This window comes from Bubalus bubalis, chromosome 1, assembly GCF_019923935.1.
Source record: "Bubalus bubalis isolate 160015118507 breed Murrah chromosome 1, NDDB_SH_1, whole genome shotgun sequence".
In the NCBI taxonomy this organism is placed as follows: Eukaryota; Metazoa; Chordata; class Mammalia; order Artiodactyla; family Bovidae; genus Bubalus; species Bubalus bubalis.
Window position 1 is genome coordinate 114,664,805 of NC_059157.1, and position 25,730 is coordinate 114,690,534.

At 45.5% G+C, this 25,730-nt stretch overlaps 1 protein-coding gene across 1 annotated transcript in view; it reads right to left on the reverse strand.

Moving 5' to 3' along the window:
- The window catches only part of ITGB5 (integrin subunit beta 5), a 113,851-nt gene that overhangs the window by 81,096 nt on the left and 7,025 nt on the right, over positions 1 to 25,730 (reverse strand). Inside the window, exons 2-4 of the mRNA XM_025282464.3 lie at positions 22,237 to 22,322; positions 15,494 to 15,698; positions 5,400 to 5,649 (exon numbers count right to left, since the gene is read on the reverse strand). Coding sequence (XP_025138249.3) covers positions 5,400 to 5,649; positions 15,494 to 15,698; positions 22,237 to 22,322 — 541 coding nt within the window. The remainder of the gene's footprint in view (positions 1 to 5,399; positions 5,650 to 15,493; positions 15,699 to 22,236; positions 22,323 to 25,730) is intronic.

The window sequence follows — 25,730 nt, forward strand, 5'->3', positions numbered from 1 at the left end:
GGGAAAGAATTTGAAAAAGAAGAGATGCATGTATAGATATAACTGAAGCACTATTCTGTACACCTGAAACTAACACAGCACTGTTACTCAACTATCCTACAATATAAAATAAAGATTTTTTTTAAATTGAAGAACAAAATGGTAAACTGGAAGACATTTTCTATTATGCAGCTAAAGGAAAGAAAGAGAAATTATGGAAGAAAAATTAAGAAACATGATGTTTAGAATGAGAGGCTCCAACACACACCTAGCAGTGTCAGAAGGAGAACGAAGAGAATCAGAGAAGGCAATCAGATGTTGGAAATTTTCAAGAATAGAGCTGTATTCTCGAATTAAACAAGCAGAGCAAGCTCTGTACAACGCAAATAAAAGTACTAAATCCAACCTAGTCACACTGGAGTGCCTATCAGTACAGGACATGAAAAAACAGGGAAATATTAAAAGTTACCAGAGAGAAGGAAAACCATCAGATGGACAGCAGACTTCTCACCAGCCACAGAACATGCCAGAAGACAATGAAATAATACCTTTGAGGTGGTAAAGGAGTACCACTCTTGGACGAAATACAAAGGGTTAAGGAAAAAATATAAACGATGAAAGACAAAATGTCTTATCTCATTTGCAAAGATTTTTAGATATGTACTTCCACTTCTTGTGCGTGGGCGTGAGAACATTTAACAACTCTTTCACAACTTTCAAGTATACAATTGTATATTTCAAATACAGTATTGTTGACTACCGCCACCACACTGTATATTAAAGTTCCAGAATGTATTCACCTTATAACTGGAAGTCTGCACCCTTTGACCAACTTCTCCCCCTTTCCCCCACCCCCAACTCCCCAGCCTCTGGCAACCGCCACTCTATAGTCTGTTTCTGTGAGCTGCTTCTATACCTCTAACAAAAGAAAAAGGTTCAGAACCAGAAATACCAGGCTGGATTAATCTGTCAAATCCTGTATCAGTGAATATGATGTGACTCTTCCCAAGGACACTATTCCTATTACCCAGAATAGAATAGGAACACAGTATTGCTAATACCCAGAGCTGCTGATTAAATTCAGCAACTCTGATTAAAGAATTAAACAGTTCTTTAATCTGATGATTAAACTATTTTTTGTTTTTTCTTCTTATGGCAGCCCTAGTACTACTGACTTCAGTTCTGGCATTTCTGGTTCATTCTAAGATGGGAGAAGAAGATAAGTCTAGGATTTTCATCCTTTGGCAGAAACATCTGGAGCAGGAGGAGGGACACATCTTAGGAAAGCCCCATGAGAAACTGGTTCTCTTCTGAGATGTCCTGCACAGGTGGTCAGATCGTTCCTCCTGACCCCCATCTCCCCAGAACTTCCCAGGGGCTACTACCGCTGCTTCCAGCATCACAGGGAGAAAAACCTACAGAACGTACCACTGGGGGAGAACGCTGTGATCTTCTTTCCACGTGAGTGGAAGGAAAAGAACAGACAAGGATCCCGGACAGCATCTACAGAGCCAAGCACAGAACTCAAGATGAGACAGGGAGACAAGAATACAGCCATTCTGGAACAGAACTGAGCGAAAGGCCTTGAGCAAGTGGGCTTCACAAGCCAGAAGAACAGCGCCTAAAAGCTTGGGCTTCTGAGACAACAACTAAAGACCCACAGGCATAAAAGATGAGCTCCATCTCTGTACATGAGATTGTCTGTACATGGCTTCCAAAACACAAAAGTGGAACCATAAAACCACCACCTAGCAGAACTGCCAAACTCCCAGTTCCCCAAAAGATATAGATAAAACCTTGACACACATTCCTAAGTTGTTTTTGCAGGAAGCAGGCCCGCCCCGCCTCCTCCACAAGCTGAAAACTGCTGACTGCAGGCACACAGAGGGTGATGATGCTCAAAACTTCACCCTGATGCCAACCAATCTAAGAACTGAGTACAAGCTCATCAGGCAAACCACTGCCCCTCTTCCCTCACACTGCCTTTAAAACCCCTTATCAGACAGTCTTTGGGGCACTGACATTCTTTTCCACCTTCTCTCTTATGCATAAGCTATCCTTTCAATAAAAAGCTCTGCTTGTCTAAGAGTCTTATGGGAGCAACATTTGTGTCTATGGCATTGCTATCCAAGAATCTAGAGAGGGCCCAGTAACAGAACCAGTGAATGAGACCAGCTGGGAGACAAGAGGGAGTGGTAGGGACTGTGGCAGCCAGTAACATGTGAAACCAGCCTGCTTTACCAGACCTCCTACTTTTTGGAGAAAACCTAGAAATCCTGGCCATTCTTTGTTAAATCTTTTATCTTAACTGTTGGTAACTAATTCACAGTGCCATTAACACTTACTTAGGAAAGCAAACAAAGCCCATGTACAGGCCGGATCAAGGGCAGAAATAGCTGCCTACATCTTCTCGCTCTGTTCTCCCCCAGAGGTGGTGGGAGATCTCCGAGGACACCCAGGCGACAGCAGAGTCCACTGCCTGGACGCAGGACATCTATCTCAGCCTGCTCACTGATTCAGGGAGCAACTCCCTCAAGTGCTGCCCAGCTTAGGCAGGAGGGATCTGCATAGCTCAGACCTGATGTTTCCTTTCAAACCCCCATTCTTTCATCGGATTTCCTGTCTCCCAAGCAGCCTGTCAGTGTGCCTTGTACTCACTGTCAAAACTTCTACTGTCTGCAGTTGGTTCTGCCTTCTAGGGCTTGGAGAAGCAGCTCTGAATGAGAGTGTAATAACCTTGAACACTCAATGCTGAGGGCCCTGAGCCAGCCCTTCATCCTCTGCCAGCTTCCAATCTAGCATCTGACAGTTCGCCGATGGTCCCCAGAAGAATCGAAGTACAGACACACCCTGCCTGTCTGGAGACAGGGCCCAACCGGAAGGCAGAGAGGAAAAGCAACAGAAAGAATCACCATTCTGGATGAACTGAAAAAACTTTTGGTTAAGATGCTGTTGCTCCTGGCAAGTAACAGAACTCCAACAAAAAGATGTGGTGCAGGGGACTCGGGGAGAGGACCAAAGTAACAACACCACAGCCAACAGTGGCCAGGAGGAAGCCAAAGCCCGCAATGAGGACCCCTAATACCTCTTCATGGTTAAGGCGCTCAGAATCTCATCTGTATCTAAAATTTGTTCTTGTTTTCTCCACCACTGTGTTATTGCAATCCCCGGAGGAGATCTAAGAAGATCTGGAAGCTAACTTCCAGAAGAATGTACAGAGGGATGAAGAAGGTTTCAGAACACACAATACCAGCATAACTATCACCTCGCCCCTTCCCCCACCCAGCCCAAACCAGACCTGAAAACTGTTGAGGCTGCCGAACGGGAGCCAAGAGGACAGACAGGCTCAGGGACTTAAGAACAGCCCCTTCCCTTCAGGGAAAGTCAAGGAAACAAAGAATCAAAAATGACATCACAAGATGCCTGAATCCCTGAGTCACCCCTTGAAGAAGAGCTGCAACAAAAAGCAGCTCTCCCAAGATTCTGTACAAGCAAGAAATAAACTTTCATTGTGTTGAGCCACTGAGATTTGGGGATTGATTGCTTATTACTGTAGCATAGGTAACATGACCCTTATGCAAGTGCCCTGAAGGCTGGGTGGTCTGGGAATGGGTATTGGACTTCCCTGGTGGCTCAGACGGTTAAGCGTCTGTCTACAATGTGGGAGACCCGGGTTCGATCCCTGGGTCCCGAAGTTCCCTAGAGAAGGAAATGGCAATCCACTCCAGTACTATTGCCTGGAAAATCCCATGGACAGAGGAGCCTGGGAGGCTACAGTCCATGGGGTCGCAGAGTTGGACATGACTGAGCGATCTTCACCGTATTATTACTGAAACACAAGTAAAGCAACTGTGTGGCGGTGTGATTTGGACGGGGTAAAAATAAGCATTAATGGAAACAGACTCTGGAAGTAGTTCATCTTGATTCATATTCCAAGTGTGGATAGATAGTGCTAGTCCCTCAGTCATGTCCGACTGTGCAACCCCATGGACTGTAGCCTACCAAGCTCCTCTGTCCATGGGATTCTCCAGCAAGAATACTGGAGTGGGTTGCCATTCGCTTCTCCAGGGGATCTTCCTGACCTAGGGATTGAACCCAGGTCTCCCACACTGCAGGAAGATTCTTTACTGGTTGAGCCACCAGGGAAGCCCCTTACTATTTGTATAATCTTGGGCAAGTTATTTATTATTTTTAAGCCTCATTTTCCTTATCTTAAAACTACAGCTCACTTCTACTTTAGAAACCTCAAAAGATTGCTAGGAAATTTAAGTGAGACAATCCATATAAGGTATGAAGTGCAGTGGGTGCCTGACACTTAGTAAGAACTTAAGTCTTACCTATTCCTCATCTAGTAACTGTTTTGGGGCCTCATATGCCAAAGCCTAACTAAAGCTGAATATGGAGAAGAGATAAGAAAAAGTTGAAGGTTATCATTGTTGTCACACCACATAGTCTTGCCATCTGAACAAACCCACCTCACAGAGGTTGTGTTTGGGGAGTTGGAGGAAGAGATCCTCCACCTCCAATACACAAATGTACCAGGGCAGAAACCTATTCATCAACTCATTTATCTCCTCTACTGTGCACGGCTAACCTAGCTCCCAGCCTCCCTGTAGAACCCAGTACTACAGAACCGAATGTAGGAGCAAAGGCCACTCTCTTCTGGTCCACAGTATCCTCCTAGGAGCAATCCTTGAGGCATGATGACCTTACAAGCCACACATGAAGCAATGGAGCCTGGGCCCCAAGTCACTGCTTAGAGGACAGGTACCCACTGATCAGGAGACCCATTTGCCCTTAGATGAGTTCAGAAAATAAACTTCCATCAAGCTTGAGTCACTACATAATTTTTTAGATTTGTTCATTGCAGTAGTTAGAAACTGCCATTCTCTAATAATGTGTCGAATCTTTTTTATTCAAGTACTTATGTTAGAAAAAAAAACCACACTTATAAAGGGCAGGGTTTTCATTTTGTTTTGTCAAGGTAAGTTATAGTTATTTATATAAACAACAGGAATAGACTTTGAATTCACTTATTCCAAACACCTGAGTTACTCTAAACAAGGGGAAAGTTTAAATTATTCTGCCTGCTCCCGATTATCGGTGTCCATCACTTCCTGAGAACACTCTCTAAAATCTATGTAGAAATTGTAGAAAAATGTAGAAAACACTGCTGTGTCGGGCAGGCAGGAAAACAAAAGAGCTATCATCACTGTAGCGTTACACAACCTTATAACAACTTCTTTCTTCTCAAGCAGAGGGAGAACAGAGCCAGAACATCCTTCAGCAAATTTAACACCTAAGCCAGGTTCCCTCCCCCACCCAAATATGACCTCCCTAGGCCTTTCTTTAGGGTCAGTCTTCCTGCTGAACCATTCCTCCATCCTTAAATACCCAACAGAAAGGCGGTTGTCACTCACCCAATGCATGGGTTGGTCTGGTACCTCGGCGCCGTGTAGGAGAAAGGAGAGATGTTCTTGTCTACAAAAGACCCAAACCCCAACCGGAAGTTGCTGGTGAGCTTCCTCATCTCCTCAGCTAGCTTGGTGCCCAGGCTCCGGATGTTTTCCAGGTCATCCTTCATGGACAGAGAGAGGTCCATCAGGTAGTACAAGTCCACGGGATAATCCTCCACCTGTCGAACCTGCAGCTGGAACGTAGTCTTGTCACCTGTGCCAACCGAGAGACCATGCATGTTAGAGGTAGGTCATCCAGTTTGCTGGGGCGGAAGGGATGGGTTTTGATTTCAAAGCTGGTCCACCTGCGACTTTTCTTTAGTGACCATGTGCCTCTTGGAAGACATCTTTTTCCTGGAAGCAGAGTGACTGATGGAATACAGGTGCTAAGGATGCATCTCTAGGTTCTTTCACACACATGGGGTATTTGTGACCCCACGGACCACAGCCTACCAGGTTCCTCCATCCATGGCATTTTCCAGGCAAGAGTACTGGGATGAATTGCCATTTCCTTCTCCAGGGGATCTTTCCCACCCAGGCATCGAACCCAGGTCTCCCACATTGTGGGCAGATGCTTTACCATCTAAACCACTAGGGAAGCCACTCCTTTCACACACAGGGCTCAGCAATTTTTAAGGAAACTCTTTAAGACTGAGTCTCCTTAGCAGTGTTCTGTTTTCTCAGCAAAAACGACTTTAGGTAATTGGTGGATAGTGAACCAGACAATTCCATGGACACAAACTGGGTGACTGACCAAGATGTGAGTATGGCCAGGAGACTATAAAGGTGTGTGTGAAACAGAAAACAGGGAAGAAATGAACAAAAGAAGGGTACAGATATAAGAACTGAGGTGGGAAGGGAGAGGAGAAGGCAAGAGAAAGGGGGAAAACAAAGGTGGTTACTTAAAATACCCCCACAAGGGCAAAAATGTTTATGCTTATATTGTGTTACCTATTTCTACCTCTCTAGCCATTTATCAAACAATAGTATTTAGTTCTAGGGCATATTTGACATTGCAGACACAAATCATTATCATAAATTATCTATAAATAGGAGAGTATTACAAATTTTAGCACCATCAAAAAGAAAAGGGAAAAAAAAAAACACTATTAGATTTATCTACAGCTACAAGAGAGAAAACAGTTTTTGGTTCTATAATAAGACAGTCAACAAACAAAGGAAAAAGAAATTGATTCAGAGGAAAAGAACAAAGAGAAAAAGGCAGTGTCTGGGAGGCGTGGCCTCTGCAAGCTTGCCCCACGGGCTGTGCAGAAAGGCCCAAGTCAGCGCAGTAACTGGGGGATGCATGCCAGGACAATGATTCTTCATCATTTCATAACCTCTAAAAACACACTGTTCAGACATAATTTCAAGAAGTAAATCCTACCAGGTGATTCTATCTGCCATCACAGTTATTAGCCCCCCAGAGACACCAAGAGATGTCTTTGAACTCTTTGCGTAGAACTGCCCACACACGTTTGAAATGTGGATGTACTCTCTTGTGTTCAGAGGTGCAATGTCGAAGGTGACTTTGCTCCCACATGAGGGTCCACACCTCATATGCCTACAGAGACATTTCAGAGGAACCAATCCTTCACCTCTAGCTGACAACCAGTGGGTTGAAGCCTTCTTGAACTTGCAGGAAAGGAGACCCAGCGGTCTGTTCTCCCTCCCCTCCTCCCATCCCAGACGAGGCATACTTCATTAATTAGACCGTGAAGAATCTAAGGACCCAAAGATTTTAGTCCAAATTCCAGCTTTGCCCCTCAACTAGGGATGCCACCCAAATCTCCATTTCCTTAACTGTAAAATGGCAATAACAGCACCCAGCATTAAGTCTATGAAGCACTCGTGTGAGAAGGAGTCTTGTAAGCAGTGAAGGCCTGCCCAAATGCAGAATGATTACTATAATTACCACTGTAGCCTGAGTGGCGGAGCCCAGCCTGCTTCCCCTGACTTGTCCTTGCATGTGCTGCTCAAGCCACCTGGAGATTGATGTAGTTTGGGCTGCCTGTTGGTATGAGTCTATTTTTAAAAACCACTGGAGTCTGACTCAGAGGAATGTTCGAGATTTCTTCCAGAATGAATTCCGGACTGCTACAGTATCTGTCTCTGGTTCCCATGAGGCAGAGAGAGCAGTTCTCAGCACAGGGCCCCTCCCATCCCTGGATGCCACACCACAGTAGGGGAGGGGCGGCGGCCTGCAAACATGTCCCCTTTATTCAAGCCTATGACCTCTTTGCAGGGTCTTCTGTGGTTTTCTGACCTGTGCCCTTCTCCCAAGGTCCCAGCTACACCTTCTTTAATCCAGAAGCTGCTTCCACCTTTGGGGGGATTATGACCAGTTAACAGATGAGCACTTTAGGACCAGGAAACAGGGAACCAGCTTGGATTCATGGAGGCTGGGAGGCATCCACGGGAGGGAAGTAGACACTAGCCTTGGAGAGCAAGAGCCAGGTTGGAATCCAGACCTTGTCACCAAGGATTCCAGACCTCAGGCTCCTTTAAACTTGCTGCCCAGTTTCTAGATCAGTAAAATGGGGAAGATGTTCATTACTGTGGGTGTGGAGGACACTCTCTCTCTATATATATATATACACATATATATAAACACTGTACAAATGCTTCTATGCAAGAAAAACTTCAACCCCAGGTCCCCTGAAAGTCAATTATTAAAGCAATTTCCTGTGGGGCTAAAAAGAGAGACAGAACATTCTGCCAAAAACTTGTGTAAATGGCTAACAGCCTTCGGTATTATACTTAACTCCAAATTTTCCAGACATGAAGGCAAACAGAGAAACGAGATGTGATACATAGGTCGCTCTGTATGCAAAAGGTTCTCTATTGTGAATTAAGAAATCTATTGCCAGTAAATTCTAAGAGAAGCTGATCATTAAAACACACACACACACACCCCTCCCCAAAGGGAGACTGCAAATGCTAAAAACAAAAACAAAAAATTTCTCTCCAAGTTTTCCAAAAATGGAGGAATGTATGAAAAAGGGTTAAATCATTAATGTTCAAAATAAGGGTTTACGGCTATCTTATCTATGCTGGATTTTAAATGCTACAAACTCCTCAGTAGTCCTTGACAATAATGGAATTTCTGTAAATGTAATCCAGGAAGAACCTTTGTCACAAATTAAAAGGGATGTTGTCTATAAACTTAAATTATACATACTGGCCCATCTCAGGGAACACTGCCTCCCAGATACCATTGTTTATCTGCTCGAAAGAAACATCCCAACCAGGCTTACCTGTGAATGGCTGCAGGAAGGAAGGAATTAAAACATCTCCTTTGAAGCCTGCTGGGAACCAAGACTTTGCCTCCTCTCCTTTTAGTATAAAAGTGAAAGCAAAGGTCGCTCAGTAGTGTCCAACTCTTTGCGATGCCATGGACTATACAGTCCATGGAATTATCCAGGCCAGAATGCTGGAGTGGATAGCCTTTCCCTTCTCCAGGGGCTCTTCCCAACCCAGGCATCAAACCTAGGTCTCCTGCATTGCAGGCGGATTCTTTACCAGCTGAGCCATTAGGGACGAAGCCTGAATTCTAACTCAGGGAAGACGCTTCTCTGGGACACTAGTCCACCATCTCCTTGCTCTGCTGGCTTTTTGAGTAAAGCCATTATTTCTTGTCCCAACAACTTGTCTCGTGATTTACTGGCCTGTTACACAGCAAGCAATATAAGCTTGGACTCAATTAACAGCAGATTTTGGAGGGACTGACACTTCTGGACCAGTTCTCAGCATGGGTGCTAAGTGTGGGAGTTAAGCTACAGTGTCCCAACTCCCTGATGAGGGAGCCCCCAGGGTTAGCTGACTGAAGGTGAAGCTCTGCTGCAGGCCAGAGGCACCTCCTGCCAGGAGAGGGTCTGGGGCACCTTCTCCATCTTTGAGTACACTTCTGGAACCAAGTACACTTGAAAAGGAAAGTGAAGTCACTCAGTCATGACCAGCTCTTTGCGACCCCATGAAATGGAGCCTACCAGGCTCCTCTGTTCCTGGGATTTTTCAGGCAAAAATACCAGAGTGGGTTGCCATTTCCTTCTCCAAGGGATCTTCCCAACCCAGGGATCGAACTCTGGTCTCCCGCATTGCAAGCAGACACTTTACCATCTGAGCCACTTAGACACACTCAAAAATACATCCAGCCGCCCAGTTTGGCACCACCTGAGACGTTAAACCAGTCGCCACCTCTTGTGAGTCCAGGAGGATGAGAGCCAGGCTCACCTCCACTGTGGGCGCTCAGTCTGTACCTGTCTCTGGTGACACCAGCCCAGCCCACACGTCCCCCTCCTCCCTCTCCACGTAAGACCCCTACAGGTTCTTCTCCCTGTGTGGCTGTCACCCTCTTCTCTGGGGCCAGTCCACAAAATCCCCGCCTTGGGCCCAGCAGCAGAATCAGAGAAATAGGATAAAACAAACACCAAAGTAAAGCTGATCACCTCACACCTGTGAGGACACGGCTACTCCTGCAGCCCCTCTGGTTCCTCCAGTTTCCAGTTCAGCCAGCCTCAGCTGTTTCTGCACAGAACTCACGCCACTGCTTGGCTCCTCAGTGTAGATTCTCCGTCCATAATCAAGTATCTACCAGCACTGCCTCTGAAATGTATTTTTAAAGCTTTCTTCTGTCTTCCCTCCAACAAAAAGTGAGAAGTTATGTTTCCTGGGAACATATACCAGATGACAAACATTCCCAGAAAATGAACGTAGAGAATTCTAACAACAACTTTTGGTTTTCCTAAAACTGATTTGTGTTCAAATATTTTAGACAAAGTAGCATCTAACAGATAAACACTCTTACTATCCCCATTGCAAGTAGTTTTTGATTCCTTAGAATTATACTTCTGTGCTAGAAATTGAAAGAAACGTTAAAATCAGCTACATTATAAATGGACCACAGCTGAACAGGGAATTAGGGCCCCAGCACATAACTTCTAAGACTATCACCCAGCTCTCTGCTCACTGAAGCAGAAGGCAATTAAGACTCAGAATTAAATCCAGACCCATAATGAAGAATCGCCTCCCTGGCCCAGAACAAGTCTGGGTGCTGCACCAAACGCTACTCCCCCTCCTCAGAATTCTGACTCGACAGATGGAACCATCAGAAGACGTTACTGACCTTTACAGTACCTGACGCCAAGCAATTAGGGCTCAGCATTTTTAGTTTCCTTGAAAATAATCTTAGTTTGGGCTGCTATAACAAGTACCATGGACCAAGTGGCTTATAAACAACATAAATTTATTTCTCACAGTTAACAACAGTGTAAGACCAAGACTAGGCCAGTGTGGTTGGGTTCTGATGAGAGCCCTCTTCTGGGTTTCAGACTACAGACTTCCTGCCGAAGCAAGCAGAAGAACCCTCTGGGGTTTGGGGGGTTTGTTTTTATACTACTAATCTCATTCATGAGGGTTCCAGCCCATTACCCAATCACCTCTTAAAGGCCCCACTTCACTTAATACTATCACATTAGAGGGTTAGGATTTCAACATATGAATGTTGGAGATACAAACATTCAGCCCACAGCGAAGCACTATCCACCCATTATCAAGTGTTTTTAAGTGTGTGCATTGTCAGTCTGGGGAGCAGACCCAATACCCAAGTCAGGCACGTGCCATCTCCAATCAGAATGTGAGAGACGGGAGAAAGGCAGTATACACAGGGATGGAAAGAAGCCCATCTCAAAAGCAACCCATCCTCTGCAGTTAACAGTACAGTCCCAGGGCAGTTTCCTGGCTCTGATAATGCGCTCCAGTTATGTAACAAGTTATCCTTGGGGAAAGCTGAGATGGGTACACAGGGACTCTATTATTTTTGCAACTTCTCGTGACTCTAAAATTACTTCAAAATAAAACATTAAAAAAAAATGCTTTAAAGCTGCCAATCAGAGGTCATTTTTTAAGAGACTAATGGACTGAGGCAAATCAAGACTTAAGTAAACCCTTTCTAATTGCTCCACCCCTAGCTTTTCACCATTTCAGTATGCTTTATTCTCAAGTTTATGTTCTTTCTTAGGGATTTTATGTTCTTCATTAAGGTTTTTTTAAGATTGTTATCCTGACATACAGTTTCCAGGATTGGAAACAGAATGGAAAACATGATCTTGTGTTTATACAAAATCTTGCTTGAAGTTTGGCAGTCCCTCAAAAAGTTAAACACAGAATTACCATATGACCCAGCAATTCCACTCCTAGCTATACACTCAAGATTATTGAAAACATATGTCCATACAAAAATGTGTACATAAATGTTCACAGCAGCATTAGTCATAATTGTCCCAAAGTGAAAACAGCCCCAAATATTCATCGACTAAAATGTGGTATATCTATACATATACAGTGGAACATTATTTGGCCATAAAAAGGAATGAAGTCCTGATACATGCTGCAGCATCCATGAATCTTGAAAATATTTTGCTTAAGTGAAAGAAGCCAGACATAAAAGATCACATATTATGTGATTTAAATGAAATGAAAAGTAAGCAAAACCCCAGAGACTGAAAACAGATTAGTGGTTGTCAGGGGCTGAATGCATGTGGTGGGGAGGGAGAGAATAAGGAGTATTACGGGCTACCGGGCTTTCTTGTTGTAGTGGTGAAAATGTCCTGGAATCATATAGTGGTGATGCTGTACCACTTTGCAAATACACTACACACCACTGAATCGTATACTTTAAAATGGTAAGTTATACAGTATGTGAGTTATGTCTCAATTAAAAAACAAAATAAAAATTTTTAAATTCTACTTAAAAAAAGGGAAAATTGTTCTTTTTCTTCCAGGCTTATTCTGGAATAATAACCTTGCCTGGGTGAAGTGCCTCATATATAGTGCTGAAGCTTGTCCTTGACTAGTCTGGCATAAACCTAATAAAGTGCTACACATTTCACTCAACAAACACCTATCATGAGGTCTGGGGGAGCTGGGCAAAGGAGACACAAAAGCATTTCTGAAATTACACAATGGAGAAACCAATCGCTGCATACCTGAATGCCTTCCCCAGAATCAGAGGGGCATTACCTTGAAATAAGTATGCACTTGGTAAACTGAAAATGTTGCTAATTACAACACACTATTCTTCTCTTCCCCCAAACAAATAAATATCTGGGGTTTGCCTGTATTTCTCTTTATTAATACTGAAATTTTCAAAATTTTAAGAGGCATCATTGGCATCACATGTTTCTATATTTGAGAAAGAAACGTGTTCATGAGGTTCTAGGCCTCTAGGAATTCAGATTTTCATCAGGTCTCCTCACTTTTCACTAATTTTCTTCTCCAATTCTCTATCTTCATCTCTATAGGCTGAAATGGGCTCTCCGTTATTGCACCTTCTGTAGGAACAGAGCTGCACACAGTCCTTACATCATGATATTGTATAAACACAGAATCATGTATTTTTATTTTCAATATTGGAAACTGAATCACAATGCTTAGTGAGAGATGTAACTATACCAAATAAGACTGCTTTCTTTCTTTAACTGAGTGTATGTTGAGCTTCGTGCATAAATAAGCATTGCGCATAAACTGAACGTTATGAGGACTTTGCACAAGGAGGATCCCCTTATTCAAGTCATTTCTTTGGTGGCTGCTTCAAAAGAATTGATAACTCAAACCAAACAACAGTCTCTCTGCCTTAGAGCCACACCTTAATTCTCATTTTAAAAACTGGAATTGAAACTGTGAAATCTTTGGCTTTGTGTGACCTCCAGCTTCTCCCTAAATTAAATCTACCCTCAAGAATAAGGATTCACCCCCATGAAGAATATTTCTTGGAGACAGCGGCACAGGCTCAGAGCAATTCTAGATGAGGAGTTCCCAAAATAAAAACGTCCCTCAGTGATGACCCTCAAACTCTTTTAGAGGTGTTAATTTTGGTCTTTGTTTTCAAAAACTGACTGAAAACGGTACACAGTAATATATACATCATAAACATATGAACACGAATACATGAATCAAGACAGAAAACCTAGCAAAAATGAAAACAGTGTTAAAGCGGATGATTTTTCAAGGCTTTTCTTGAAGTGCCTGTTACACAGTTTTTAAGATAAAAAGGAAAATACACCACTTATGTTAGCCAATAACCATTTTTATCATACGTTGTGCTCTGATAACTTACTAATCTACAAGGATGCCTATGTCCCCTTCTAGGTCAGAGCCCTTGACCTTGAGTCGGAATCAAAGATTAACGTGAGGAGAGGCATTCGTCTTTCCCCAGAGGACACCATCAAACATCTGCCCACTCGGCTTCCTCTTTTCTACCCACTCACACAGTTCTGGAAGGGCTCCCTTCTCTCTCTCAGCTTGGAACCTCATTAAAGGTTCCGAGTGTCCCTTCTAGTCAGATGACTTGTAAGAACAGTATTTGAGCTAATCCCAGCACTAAGCCCTGGGCTGTACAGCAGTTCGCACTGCTCTATGTCCAGCAGGGCCACTGATACCTTCTTTTGTTTCTTATTTCCAAGACAAGTCAGTAGGTGAAATTAGACAGTTCTCAAATGCACGGTGACTCAGAGTCCTTTCTAACAACAACTAGAAGAAGCGTGACTGAACACTTACGATGTGCAGGGCCACGCTAGATTGTTTCTGAGATATGAGAATCTCTATCCAAATAGAGATGTGGCTGTCTCCAAAATCTGCATCTTTGGCCATGACTCTTTGAAAACAGTAATTTCAAGTTCTTAAAGTGTATTTAAACAAAGTCTCATTTAAGCCTCTGAATAGGGCTGTGAGGAATGAAGGTGACAAAGACCCTGAGATGCTAAGGAGTGGGGCCACTTGCCCAGGGTCCCGAGCTAGAAACAGAGCCAGAACCCAAGCCCAGACAGCCAACCAGATCCCTCATCTTCCCACAGCCCCAGCCACGCCGAAGTCTCAACGAACCATCTGGAAATGGTTATTGCGAGTGGCTTCCTAGACAATAAGAAAGGAGAAGAGGCTAAAAGTCAACAGGATTCGGGGGGAAAAGGCTGCCTTCTCTCAACAAGTGATACTCTCTAATTTGGCCATGTTCACATCCTCCCTTGACATCACAAGGAACCTCATGTGTGGAATATGAGGCGAGAAAAGTGGTGAGCAAGAAGCCATGAGCTGTGCAACCACAAAGACCCAACACTGAACGAGGTTCACTGCTCTGCCTGCGAGCCCTTGAGCACACAGCTCCTCGGGTGTAAAATTATGTCTGCTACCTTTGGGTAGGTCAAGTAATTAGCACATAGTATGTGTGCAAAAACTGTTAGTCCCCTTATACCACAATCAACTCCAAGGCAGAGGTTCCAAGGTCATAAAGAAAAAAATATCTCTACTCTGCAAGTTTGCCACTTCAGAATGCCACCGATTCAAATTTGCTGACGGGAAAAAGTACTTGCTCCTGGAGGTAGCACGTTCCCTTAGAAACTTGCATGGACTAAGGAGTAAACGTACCAGCATCCTCCCATTGAAAATAAGAACATTATTCACAACAATCAAGATGTGGAAACAACCCAAGAGCCCATCCATGGGTGGATGGATAAACAACTGTGTCTACACAGCCAATGGAGGACTATTCAGCTTGAAAATGGAGGAAATAGACACATGCTACCTCATGGATGAACCTGGAGGGTGTTACACTAAGTGAAATGCTCCAGTCACAAACAGACAAATGTATTGGAGTCCACTTGTATGAGGTATGTGGAGTAGTCAAATTCACAAACACAGAAAGTAGAATGGTGGCTACCAGGGACTGGGGGGCAGTGAGGAGGGGGAGAGGGACTGAGGGGTTAGCATTTAATGGGTTCAGAGTTTCAGTCTGGGATAAGAAAAAAGTTCTGGAAATGGACAGTGGTGATGGTTAGACAACACTGGGAGTACAATTAATGGCACTGACCTACACACTTAGAAATGGTTAAAATGGCAAATTTTATGGTACGTATATTTCACAATTTTTAAAATAGCAAAGATACTCTTATTATCCCAAAGGCCTTGGCCCTCCCTTCCCGGGGTCTGGGCCTTGCCTCCCATCGCCCTCCCCTGCCAGGCTTCTCTTCCCACCATCCTGAACTGGCCCACCCCAGGGCACTCACCGGGCCTCAGGGTCACCGTGACCTCCTGCGGTGTCAGCTGGATGACATCGGACCCCGCTGGGCTGGAGCCCTTGCTGCTGAGCGGCAGGTTCCGCAGAACCTGGGTGCTGCTGGCCGGGCTCTCGAACTCGCCACCACAGCCATTCCTGATCAGGTTCGCCTTCAAGTCGCACCGGGAGGTGACCGACCGCAGGCTGCCGAAGTCCTGGAGGCACGGAAACAGGGGAAGAGGGCAGGGGGCAGTCAGGATGGCTCCAGAGCATCTCAGGCTGTGGATTCATCATCACCCCTCGACCTCGGACCCTCTACAGTCCATTTCCCAAAAGTGGACAAGATGGTCACCCCCACCCCAAATGCCTCACAGAGTATTATGAGAATTAAATAATGAACTGAGGTGCTGGACACGGAGGCATTTTATAAGTTGTAAACACACACAGTAAAACATTTGGCTGCACTGTTATTTTAATGGTCAAAATGCTTCTTTAAAAAAATGTGCCTGTCTACCTGATAAGCAGAAGAAAACAACTGATATGGTCAAAAGTTGCATAACTAAAAATTTTGAAAGATACAAGTGGCCGAGTAGCCGTCACTCAGACAATATCCCAAGGCCAGTAGGTGCCCAGTAGGGCCTCTGCAAGAGTCAAGACCAGGAAGTCAAGGAGACTTTGAAGTATTTTTAAGTAAGTGAAACCAGATGTGTTGTTCTGAGCTTCTGTGATTTTGTTTGTTTATAACTGTTTTTTTTTTTTAATTTTGTATATTGAACTCTTGACATAACAGGAGATCTTGCCTGTCAACAACCTCAGGGATACCACAATAAATATACATATAAATGTCTCCAAAAACACTTGTGGAACAAGCTGAGAAAAATGATTATTCTAGAAATTACAAGAGTCCAAAGCTGGGTTCTGTACAGTCAAGCTGGGCTCTGATAAAGCGATTCTGATGAAGCAGTTTAAAAAAACAAACAGTCTATCAAGGATGCCCACAATAGCTGAAGTTCTCTCTGGCATGGAATCTGAAGATAGCCATGCCTGGTTTCTAGCATAGGCTCCTGCTGCCCAAGAAAGGGACAGACAGCACTGCAGACCCAGCAGCGAGTGAGAAACCCTCCACAAGCTTCCGCTCTCTTCCCCTGAGATCCTCACTCGATATTTTAATTTTGAATAAGGGCAGATGCACATTAAAAGAGAAGAAACCAAAATCACAAAGACCAGGGCATATATTATGAGAGCTATGACCTTTCCAGGTGGCACAAATGTTATAAAGACAATGTCTCAATACCTCCATTCCTAAGCTTTAAATTCAATGAATGCAGATGCCCCAAATTATAAACTCTTGAAGGAAAGGAAGACTCATGGTTAAAAAATCCTCCTCACATGAGTGACATCCTGAAGTCTGATGTGCCAAGAGCCTCTGCCAGGTGTCAGAACAAAACAATTTCCAGGGAGAAGGGACCTCAGATGCATCACCTGGTCCAGCCTCTCGCTTCTACAGATGATGAGTCTGAGGTCCACATACCTAAGTTCATGCCTATGTTCACCTGAGGAGTTTAAGTTTCTCCAGCCTCAGCTTTGTGAACACAAGCTCAGTGTTCCTTGCATCATCTGCCGCCCTTCTCGGTCAAGGTCACTGCTGAATTCCAGAGCAGGAAACTAACTCTGTGACCCCAGACTCCATCCCCCTGAATTTAGCTGCTCCAGGTGCAGAACTCTTCTGCCACCTATCAAACTTGGAGGATAACTATCCACTTGATGCAGAAAAACAGGCATGAGACTTCATCTCAACATGGAAAAATGGAAACTAGTTTCAGAATGGTCTCTCATGCTCAGCTGCTTGAGTTCATGTCCGAGTCTTTGCGACCCCATGGACTATATAGCCTGCTAGGGTCTTCTGTCCATGGGATTCTCCAGGCAATAATACTGGAGTGGGTGGCCATGCTCTCCTCCAGGGGATCTTCCCGACCTAGGGATCGAACCAGTGTCTCTTAAGTCTCCTGCACTGGCAGGCGGGTTCTTTATCACTAGCGCCACAGCTCTGTGGTGGAAGAAGTTTCAGTTCACGAAGGAAGCATCTGTCCACACAGTCTCCAGAAACACTGTCTCCAACCCTCCAAAGGGCTCAGGGAAGGTAACTGTATGACAGGCAACCCACTAAGAGAAGCAACAGAAGGCACACTGGAACTCGAAATATCTTTCATGGCTTTTAGTCACTAAACAGTAATTACATAAGAGAGAAAAACATAAGAAGCAGGCGTACCAAACCTAGATGACTTTTGCTTTGTTCTAACACTGGTGCGCAGAGTTGTTACAAGCTGACCGTCTGCGCTGCCTCTGTCACCTGTCACATGGAGGATATAATGAGGTCTACTGCTCACCGAAATAGTACTTAACTCTCATACATTTTGTTAATCAAAACCCCCTCCTGCAGCCAAGACCAGCGCTCAGCAGGCTCTCGGCAGTGGGGCACAGCGGCCAGGGCACTCGGCTCGTCCGCCTGCAGCACTCCGGCCATCACATCCTCTGCGCCTCACTGCCTGCTGCGGAAAGCCAAAGCTCAAAAAAGATGTGGGTGGTATTCAGGGTGAAAAGATGGGTTTTGGTTTGTTCCTGAAACAGCAGGGTGAGGAGCTGAGAAACTGCAGACCTGGGGAAAGAGGAACCCAAGCAGGAACAGGGCGGGGTGGCGGGGTGCAGACCGTGGGCAGACGCCCTGATCCTGGTAAGAGGGGGAAGCAAATGCAAACTGGCGAACAGGGAGAGGGCCTGGCAGAGACTTGGGCAGGGGCAGGAAGCTGGGGCCCTCTGTGGCTGCGGCCCTGGCTCCATCGGAGCCCTCATGGATCTGGGGGAGGGGAGGGGAGGCCGAAGGTGAGTGATGACAAACTAGAATCTGTGCCCCGTCAGCACACCACCGCGCGGCCCGGCTGCTGGGAGCGTCAGCACACCACCGCGGGGCCCGGCTGCTGGGAGACGGGTGAGTCCCGTCAGGGCTGCTGGGCTCACTCTACGCGCTGGATGGCTGTTCATGGGGCAAGCACAATGGGCTGAGACGCTTCCCTTTCGCGACCACACAGCGGTGTTCTCCACAGATCTGTGTTTCATTGTGAACTGGAGCAGACACTCATGTTTTTCACTCCTTCCCAGCTCAAAGGAGAATACAGGTCATGACCCCTCCGCTCTACTTTCCCCAGCACGGTAATCTCCCAGAAGATCCAGTCAGCTGGTCTTGTTTCCCAGCCTCTAATCTGTCTCCTTCCTCACGTTCCCGCCTCCAGTCCTACTGACCCCTTCATTCCTTCTCTCCATGTCCACCTCCAAGGCAAAGACTGGTCCCCACAGCCCAGGTGCCCCAGCCTTCTCCCACCTCTGCCCCTACAGCCACCATCGATGTGCCCCAGGCCTCCCTGTTCTTGTCCCGGCGGGATTCCTTCCAGCGGCCTTGGCATTCTGGGTCCTTCTCCCTCTGGTTTCAGGTCAGTCTGAACTACTCCCAGCTACATCTCCTGAGGATGTCTCACCTTCACATCCCAACAGCCTCCCGTCTCCCCACAGCCCTCAGCACCATCGCCTAGCCTGCCTGTCTCCTCTCCAGCTCCCGTAACCCTGCTTTCTGTCCTGGGGGAGCACCGCTGCTTCAGCCCTGCCCACTTCTCCCCAAACACCGTCCTCTGTCCAGTACGCTGGCCTCCCTGCTTCTGGCACAGGCTGCTGATCCACAAAGCCCCTTCTCCCTTTTTCCCGGGCACACAGCTACATGAAGTCTCCCAGCTCCCTATGTACTTAGGCTGAGTGCTGTGACTGGTTTTAGATGAGAAAATATGAGTGGAAATCACGTGGGCTGCCCCGAGGCCTTGCCATAAAAGCACCCGCGCACATTCTTACCCACACACACCCCTTCACAGACAGCTGGGTTGTGAAACTTACTCTCTTAGAGCAGAGGCAAATGTCTACTTCAGAAACGTGAAGGACAAAATAGAAAAATAGGTAATAAGCCACCGGAGTCTGTTGTATGTCTTAGGCCGTGCAGCACAAACAGCACTGGGAGAGTTCAAGCTGGCGGAGCACAGCCCCGGGCTCTGACAAAGGGCAAGGGACAGGGGTTGAGTTGTGTGATAAGGACCGGCAGTCTCCCTGCCCCATGCCATATCCTCAACTAGGGTAGGGGAGAGTCTGGAGACTCTGACCTTAGAGCCAGAGGGTAAGATCTGTAGCTACCAGAGAAAATGAAGCCACAGTTGAAAGATGAAGGAGAGCCAGGAGAGCCAGGTTAACAGGGCCAGCCAAGCAGCAGAACCAGGCAGACAGAGTAGCATGAAGTGGGGGCGGGGAAGGGTGGCAAGGGCACTGGCTGACTCAAATGCCACACCTGTGGGAGAACAGAGTAATGGGAGGGGGACCTGGGAGATGGAATTAGGTTACAAGTTTGTTAAATGCAGAGTAAGGCGTCCCCACCCCCACCCCAGGTAAACAAGAAAGCCATTGTAGGATCTGAAGCAGAGGCGCTCAGTGGAATGTGTTTGGGGGTTAATCTGCGGTGGTATGCAGCCCGGAGTCCACAAGAACACACTGGTTAGGGACCCAGCCCCCTACTGGGTACCAGCCCCTCCACATCATGTGCTCTGCAGATAACCTCACCTCTTTGATGATGTCCCAGGATTCATGATTATGGCACTCAGCCACACTCACCCTGTTAAGGGGCAGTCTAGAAAGCCCCAAACTCAGCTTTGAGACTACTCAGGCCCTGGAGAAAGTTCACCCCCACAGGGGATGGGAAGCTGCATTCCCACGCAGGTATCACCGGAGGTTCATTAGCCAAGACTGAGGCCATAAGCACAGACAGAGCCCAGTAAGCTACAGAGGGGACCCAGGTGTGGAGCAGGTCAATGATTTACTCCTGGAGATATCAGTCGGGATTTCCCTGGTGGTCCAGTGGTTGACTCTACGCTTCCAACACAGGGGACATGGACTTGAACAGGCTGGGGAACTAAGATATGTTGTGCTTCTCAGCCAGAAACAAAAACATAAAAAAGTGTCATCAGATACTACCAGTATCAGGACATCAGACTTGGGGAAAGGAAGAGACCTAAAGTTGACAATCCAGCCCAACTTCCAGAAACCATGGCTCACATTCCACTAGAAAATATCTATAAGGTACAGGAGGCTCAGTTAATTAGCAGTTCCATCCACAAGCCCTCTCATGAATTGACCTTGTTTTGTACTTCCAAAGTACTGGAGGGTGGGAATTGTCATCTTCATTTTACATGCCAAGAAACAGTAAATTATGGTGAAACTGAGATTTCAACTTTGGTTTTCTAAACAAGGTGTCTTTTTAGCTGGCCTCTTTTATCAAATATGAATTCCTGACAGATTCTTGGCCAATTCTGAAGATGAGGAAGACACAGATTCTCGAGGAAATAATGATTTAATTGGAAACAGGCATGAAAACAAATGCACCGAGTAAGAGGTTACAAGTGCTATTGCTGGAGGACTAACTACAGGGAGACAGAAAGGTGGTCGGTCATGGGCTGTACATGCAGACATGTAATAAACAGCCACCCAATGAAATCCTTCATCAATCTTACTGAGCAGCTATTAATACTATGAGCCAGGCACTACTCTGGGTATGGGAGGTTCAACAGTGAAGAAAACAGATAAAACCCCTGCCCTAAATTTCTGGTGGGGGAAGCTGACGTTCTTATTGCAGATAGATGGATAGATGACGGAAACATGGTTGGGTGGACAGACAGATGTGTCTGGGGAAAACCATCAAAGTCTTCATGGAGTAGATGAGTCTTGAACTAATCTCTTAAAAACTGAAGACAAGGCGTTGGTCAGGAGAAGGAGGGGAAATCTGGGACGCTCTTCAGGAGAAGCAGCAAAGAGAAAACCATGAGGGTGTTCACCAGTCAGGGCTCTCTGGGGACCCTCGCTCGGGTCATCCCCTGGGGCTAAAGTGTTGAAGGCAAGCAAGAGATGAAGGTAGGGAAACAGGCAGGGGCCATGGAACTTGGATTTGTCATGCAGGTTGTAAGGAATCCATGAAAGGTTTTAAAGTTGATAACAAAACAGTACCATTAAGCCCCAAATACAATGAGGGGTTCATATGTTGGGAAAAGTCCTCTTTCAAAGTAGCTTGTTTAGTAATCTTACTCTTTACTAGGAGAAAAAAAAAATCTAGAACAGTCACTTGGAAGAGGCAGTGTAGGTTTAGAAACTGAATATTCCTGATTAGCCAACCAAGCACTGATATTTGTATTGCTTTACGAGAGCAATATGCCTATCACCATCCCAAACTTACATCCCTTCCTACAGGGTCTAAAGAAACAGCAGCTATTCTTTTCAAGTAAAACCATTCCATAAAGGCCAATTCATAATATTCATCCTCAGATAAGCCACTGAACAATGACCGGCATCCGCCAACAGGCCACCCACCCAGGCATGTTTTATATCGTTAGGCAAAAGACTCACTTCACAAGCTCAGGTCTTTTATCAAATAGCAGAAAACTGTACAAGAATCATAACTGATTCCCCTGCAAAAGGGAAAGAGGATCTTGTTTCCCTACAACAGGATTAACACCTAAAAATGCAGCTTTTCTTTTGTCTCCGCCCTGGGAGAAAGGAAGAGGCAGCTCACAGAACCTGCACACACTTTTTCTGCTCGGTCAACTTGGATGCCGAGGTGAAGCCCACCCCTCCCCCACCCGCCCCTCCGAGCACTCCTCCCCTCCCCCACCTACGCACCTCTTTGAAGCACCAGGCACATTTTGGGTGGATTAGCAGGCATTCTTCACATGAGGTGGCACTTCCACTGGTGCATATGTTGAGACCTTCAAAGAAAGATGAAGATGCAGCCATTAGCTTCCAGCCATAAACTCCATTAATGTGCTTTTGAATGGGCGGGAGGAGGAGTCACTTCCGTCTCTAACAGGGGGCCTCCCTGAAGCTGAAGGGTGCAGGCCCTGTGCTGATCACAGGCCTCTGCTCACTGGCAGAAGCTAAACACTGACGGTTTCTGAAGCACCCACCGCGTGCACACTTGGGTCAGCAAGTCCCGTCGTTTCTACTGTGCCTACCAGGGGTCCCGCTGCCTTCTTCCTGACACAGCAGGTCCTGGCTCGTCGAGAACAAGGCCCCTCTATGCTCAGTCCAGACAAAATATCATAAATAGCACAAAAAGCAAATTAAAAAAAGAACTGATTGATCTTCTTCAGACGTAAGAAAATCCTAAATCAGGTACTGTCACACCAAATACATAGTGTACCGAAAGACAGCAGCAAAGTCCTTAAAGAAGAATGTGGCCGAGGACTACAATGCCAGCTTAAGATACAGGGTATCTATTAATTCAATATAGCTACTAATAGATCAAGAAAATACATATCATCTGGGGAGATAATAAAAAGGTATTTGATCACATTAAAAAACCACCCATTCAAAGTCTATCCCTGATGTTCAAAAAAAAGATCAGAAACGAAGACTAGAAGGAAACGTCCTTGTAAAAATTATTTACTCTCCACCCTCTGTCCCCATCCCATTAATCTGTGGAGGGGTCTCCTGAAGCAAACTCAAGTGTGGTATTCAGGTTAAATCCATTGTCCCCCTCCTCCCCCATCTCCTTTCTCCACTGTATGCCCCTCCCACTACCATCCCCAACAGCAAAGGCATCCTTGGTGAAATTTATCATCACCCAAGTCTTTTCCTTCTGGGACAGATTTCTTTTGACCAAGAGCAATACTTACTGGCTTCTCTCTAAACAGATGTAACTTTATTTGGTCCTCACAGCACTAACAGACCCACTGGTCTCTTCTGGTCATTGCCTAGAGGCTCACTGGATAAATGGGAAAAAGAAAAACCCAGGGCCACCAGCCCTAGGAAGAAGGGCTCAGATCATAAAGGGGAAAAACAGAGGCAATAAGATTAACAAGAGAGTGTGGAGGAGAAAATTGGGAGGTTGAGTCTCTTCCCCAGCTTCGCCAAACAACATAACAATATTGGTTGTAAGACATCTTAAAACTATAACATTTCTCTAATTTGGTCATTTTAACTCCTTGATTCTTCTTTGTCACTAGCAGAAAAAAACCAACAGAAATCGGGTGACGCAGGAGGCTGCACTGAGTCACTGCATTGAGGCACTAGAGGGAAAACCATTTGGGATGAGAATGGCAGCTTATTCCCACTTTCAGGCAATGAAAGTGGGAGAAACTTGCAGGAGCTGAGAGGCTGGGAAGAAAGAAAGGTGACTCTGGGAGCCCACAGAGGGTGAGAATGATGGTTTTCCCCAGCCAGAGACCTCAACATGGAACCCTCGGCACTTCATCTCCACCAACTGCCACCCTGTTGGGACTCCACCTCATACCACCAGAGCTGGGGACCCCAATGTCACTGCCAGGCCTGCAGTGGGACCTCCTGGGTACAACGCTGGACTCGGAATGCATTTTATAGGTGAAACAAAGCCAGGACCAATCACCCTGCATGCCTCACTTCAGGAGGAAGAGTCCTTCGCAGGTCCAAACATTCACCAAGAAGGTATCAGAATTCAGCCCACAGGGAAGTTGGGCTTGCCATCCACCTGCTTACACTAACAACCTCCTTTCTCACTTTAAAATGAATCCACTCACTTGGAGACTTTCAAATAGGTACCTGAGCCTATTAAAAAAAGAGAAATGATTGCAGGAAAAGTTTCAAACTGTCAGTTTCATTGTTTGGTTAAATCTCCTTACCTGAATCACTTTGCTGTACAGCAGAAATTAACATAACACTGTAAACCAACTATACTTCAATTAAAAAAAAATATTTCCCAGAATATTTAGCTGAAAGTTGACATTAAATAAATAGATATGGGAACTTCCTTGGCAGTCCAGTGGTTAAGAGTCCACCTGCCAATGCAGGGGACATGAGTTGAATCCAAGAGGATCCCACATGCTGTGGAGCAACTAAGCCCGTGAGCCACAACGACGACTGAGCCCAGGAGCCACATCTACTGATGCCGTGCACCCTAGAGCCCCTGCTCTGCAACAAGAAAAGCCACCACAATGAGAAGCCCTCACATGGCAATCGGAGAGCGGTCCCTACTCGCTGTAACTAGAGAAAGCCTATAAGCAGCAACAAAGACCCAGCACAGCCAAAAATAAATAAACTTAGAAAAATAAACAGACAACTAAAATTAAAAAAAAAAAAAAAAAAAAACTCCTTATCTGACAGAAACCTCTAGCTGCACAGGGGACAGAATCAAACATAGAATGAAAGTGACTTTTCTCCTGTTCTCTTCCACCTTATCAAATACATTCAGGCTCTTGTGGCATGTCATCTGCTTTGACATATAAAATAATTTCTATAAAGAATGCATAAAATCATCCCTATAAATCATTTCTATAAAATCATGGAAGTGCAGAACCTTGGCGCTAGAAATGCTTTAGGATCAGCTCACTAAGTCATCTCATTTTACAGCTGAAAACCTGAGAAAACAACAATAACTTGAAAAAAATAACAAGGAGCCCAGTCTTCCAGTAAGAGGTCAGAAGGGGAACCAGCACACAAGTACCCATATGGGGTCTCTGTGCCCCCCCAGACACGGGCCATGTGACCAGTGAATTCCCGGGTCCTCTGAAGGAGATGTTCAACAGGCCCTCAGTCAGAAAGGAATTTGAGGTTGGATGTCTCATTTACGTCTCTACCCCAGCTCACATTAATTCACAAACACCACTTTCTAATTACCAGGGCCTCATCAGTGAGCTCTGGGACCTTGGATCAGAGATCTCGGGTTCAGAGCATTAAGGGCTCCTCCTCTCTGACCCATATCACACTGGTCTCTGGTCTTCTGCTTTGTTAGCCTAAAAGACCTTGGACAAAATCCTGAAGAGGCTCCACAGATGTGACAAGCACCCAGTACGAAAACATATTGAACAACTGTAAAATATCTGTCATACTCCATTCTTAGTCGTTTCTGTTACTTCTTACATATTCACATGCAATAGTGGTCTCACTGCACCGACAGTGATTCCACTAAAATCAGGTTGCTATATTTTGTAATAACGAAATGGAAAGTAACCTTTAAAAACCATATAAAAAATAATTTTAAAATATAAAAATAAAATTAGGTTGCTGTTGAGACAAATTCAAATTCAAGAAACCCTGCTCTATGCAAGTCCTAAATGCCAAGTACTGGACTAGGGGATGCTAGAGACACAGAGATGAATGACCCAGGCTGTGCTCCCTGGGAGCTCACAACTGCCAGGGAC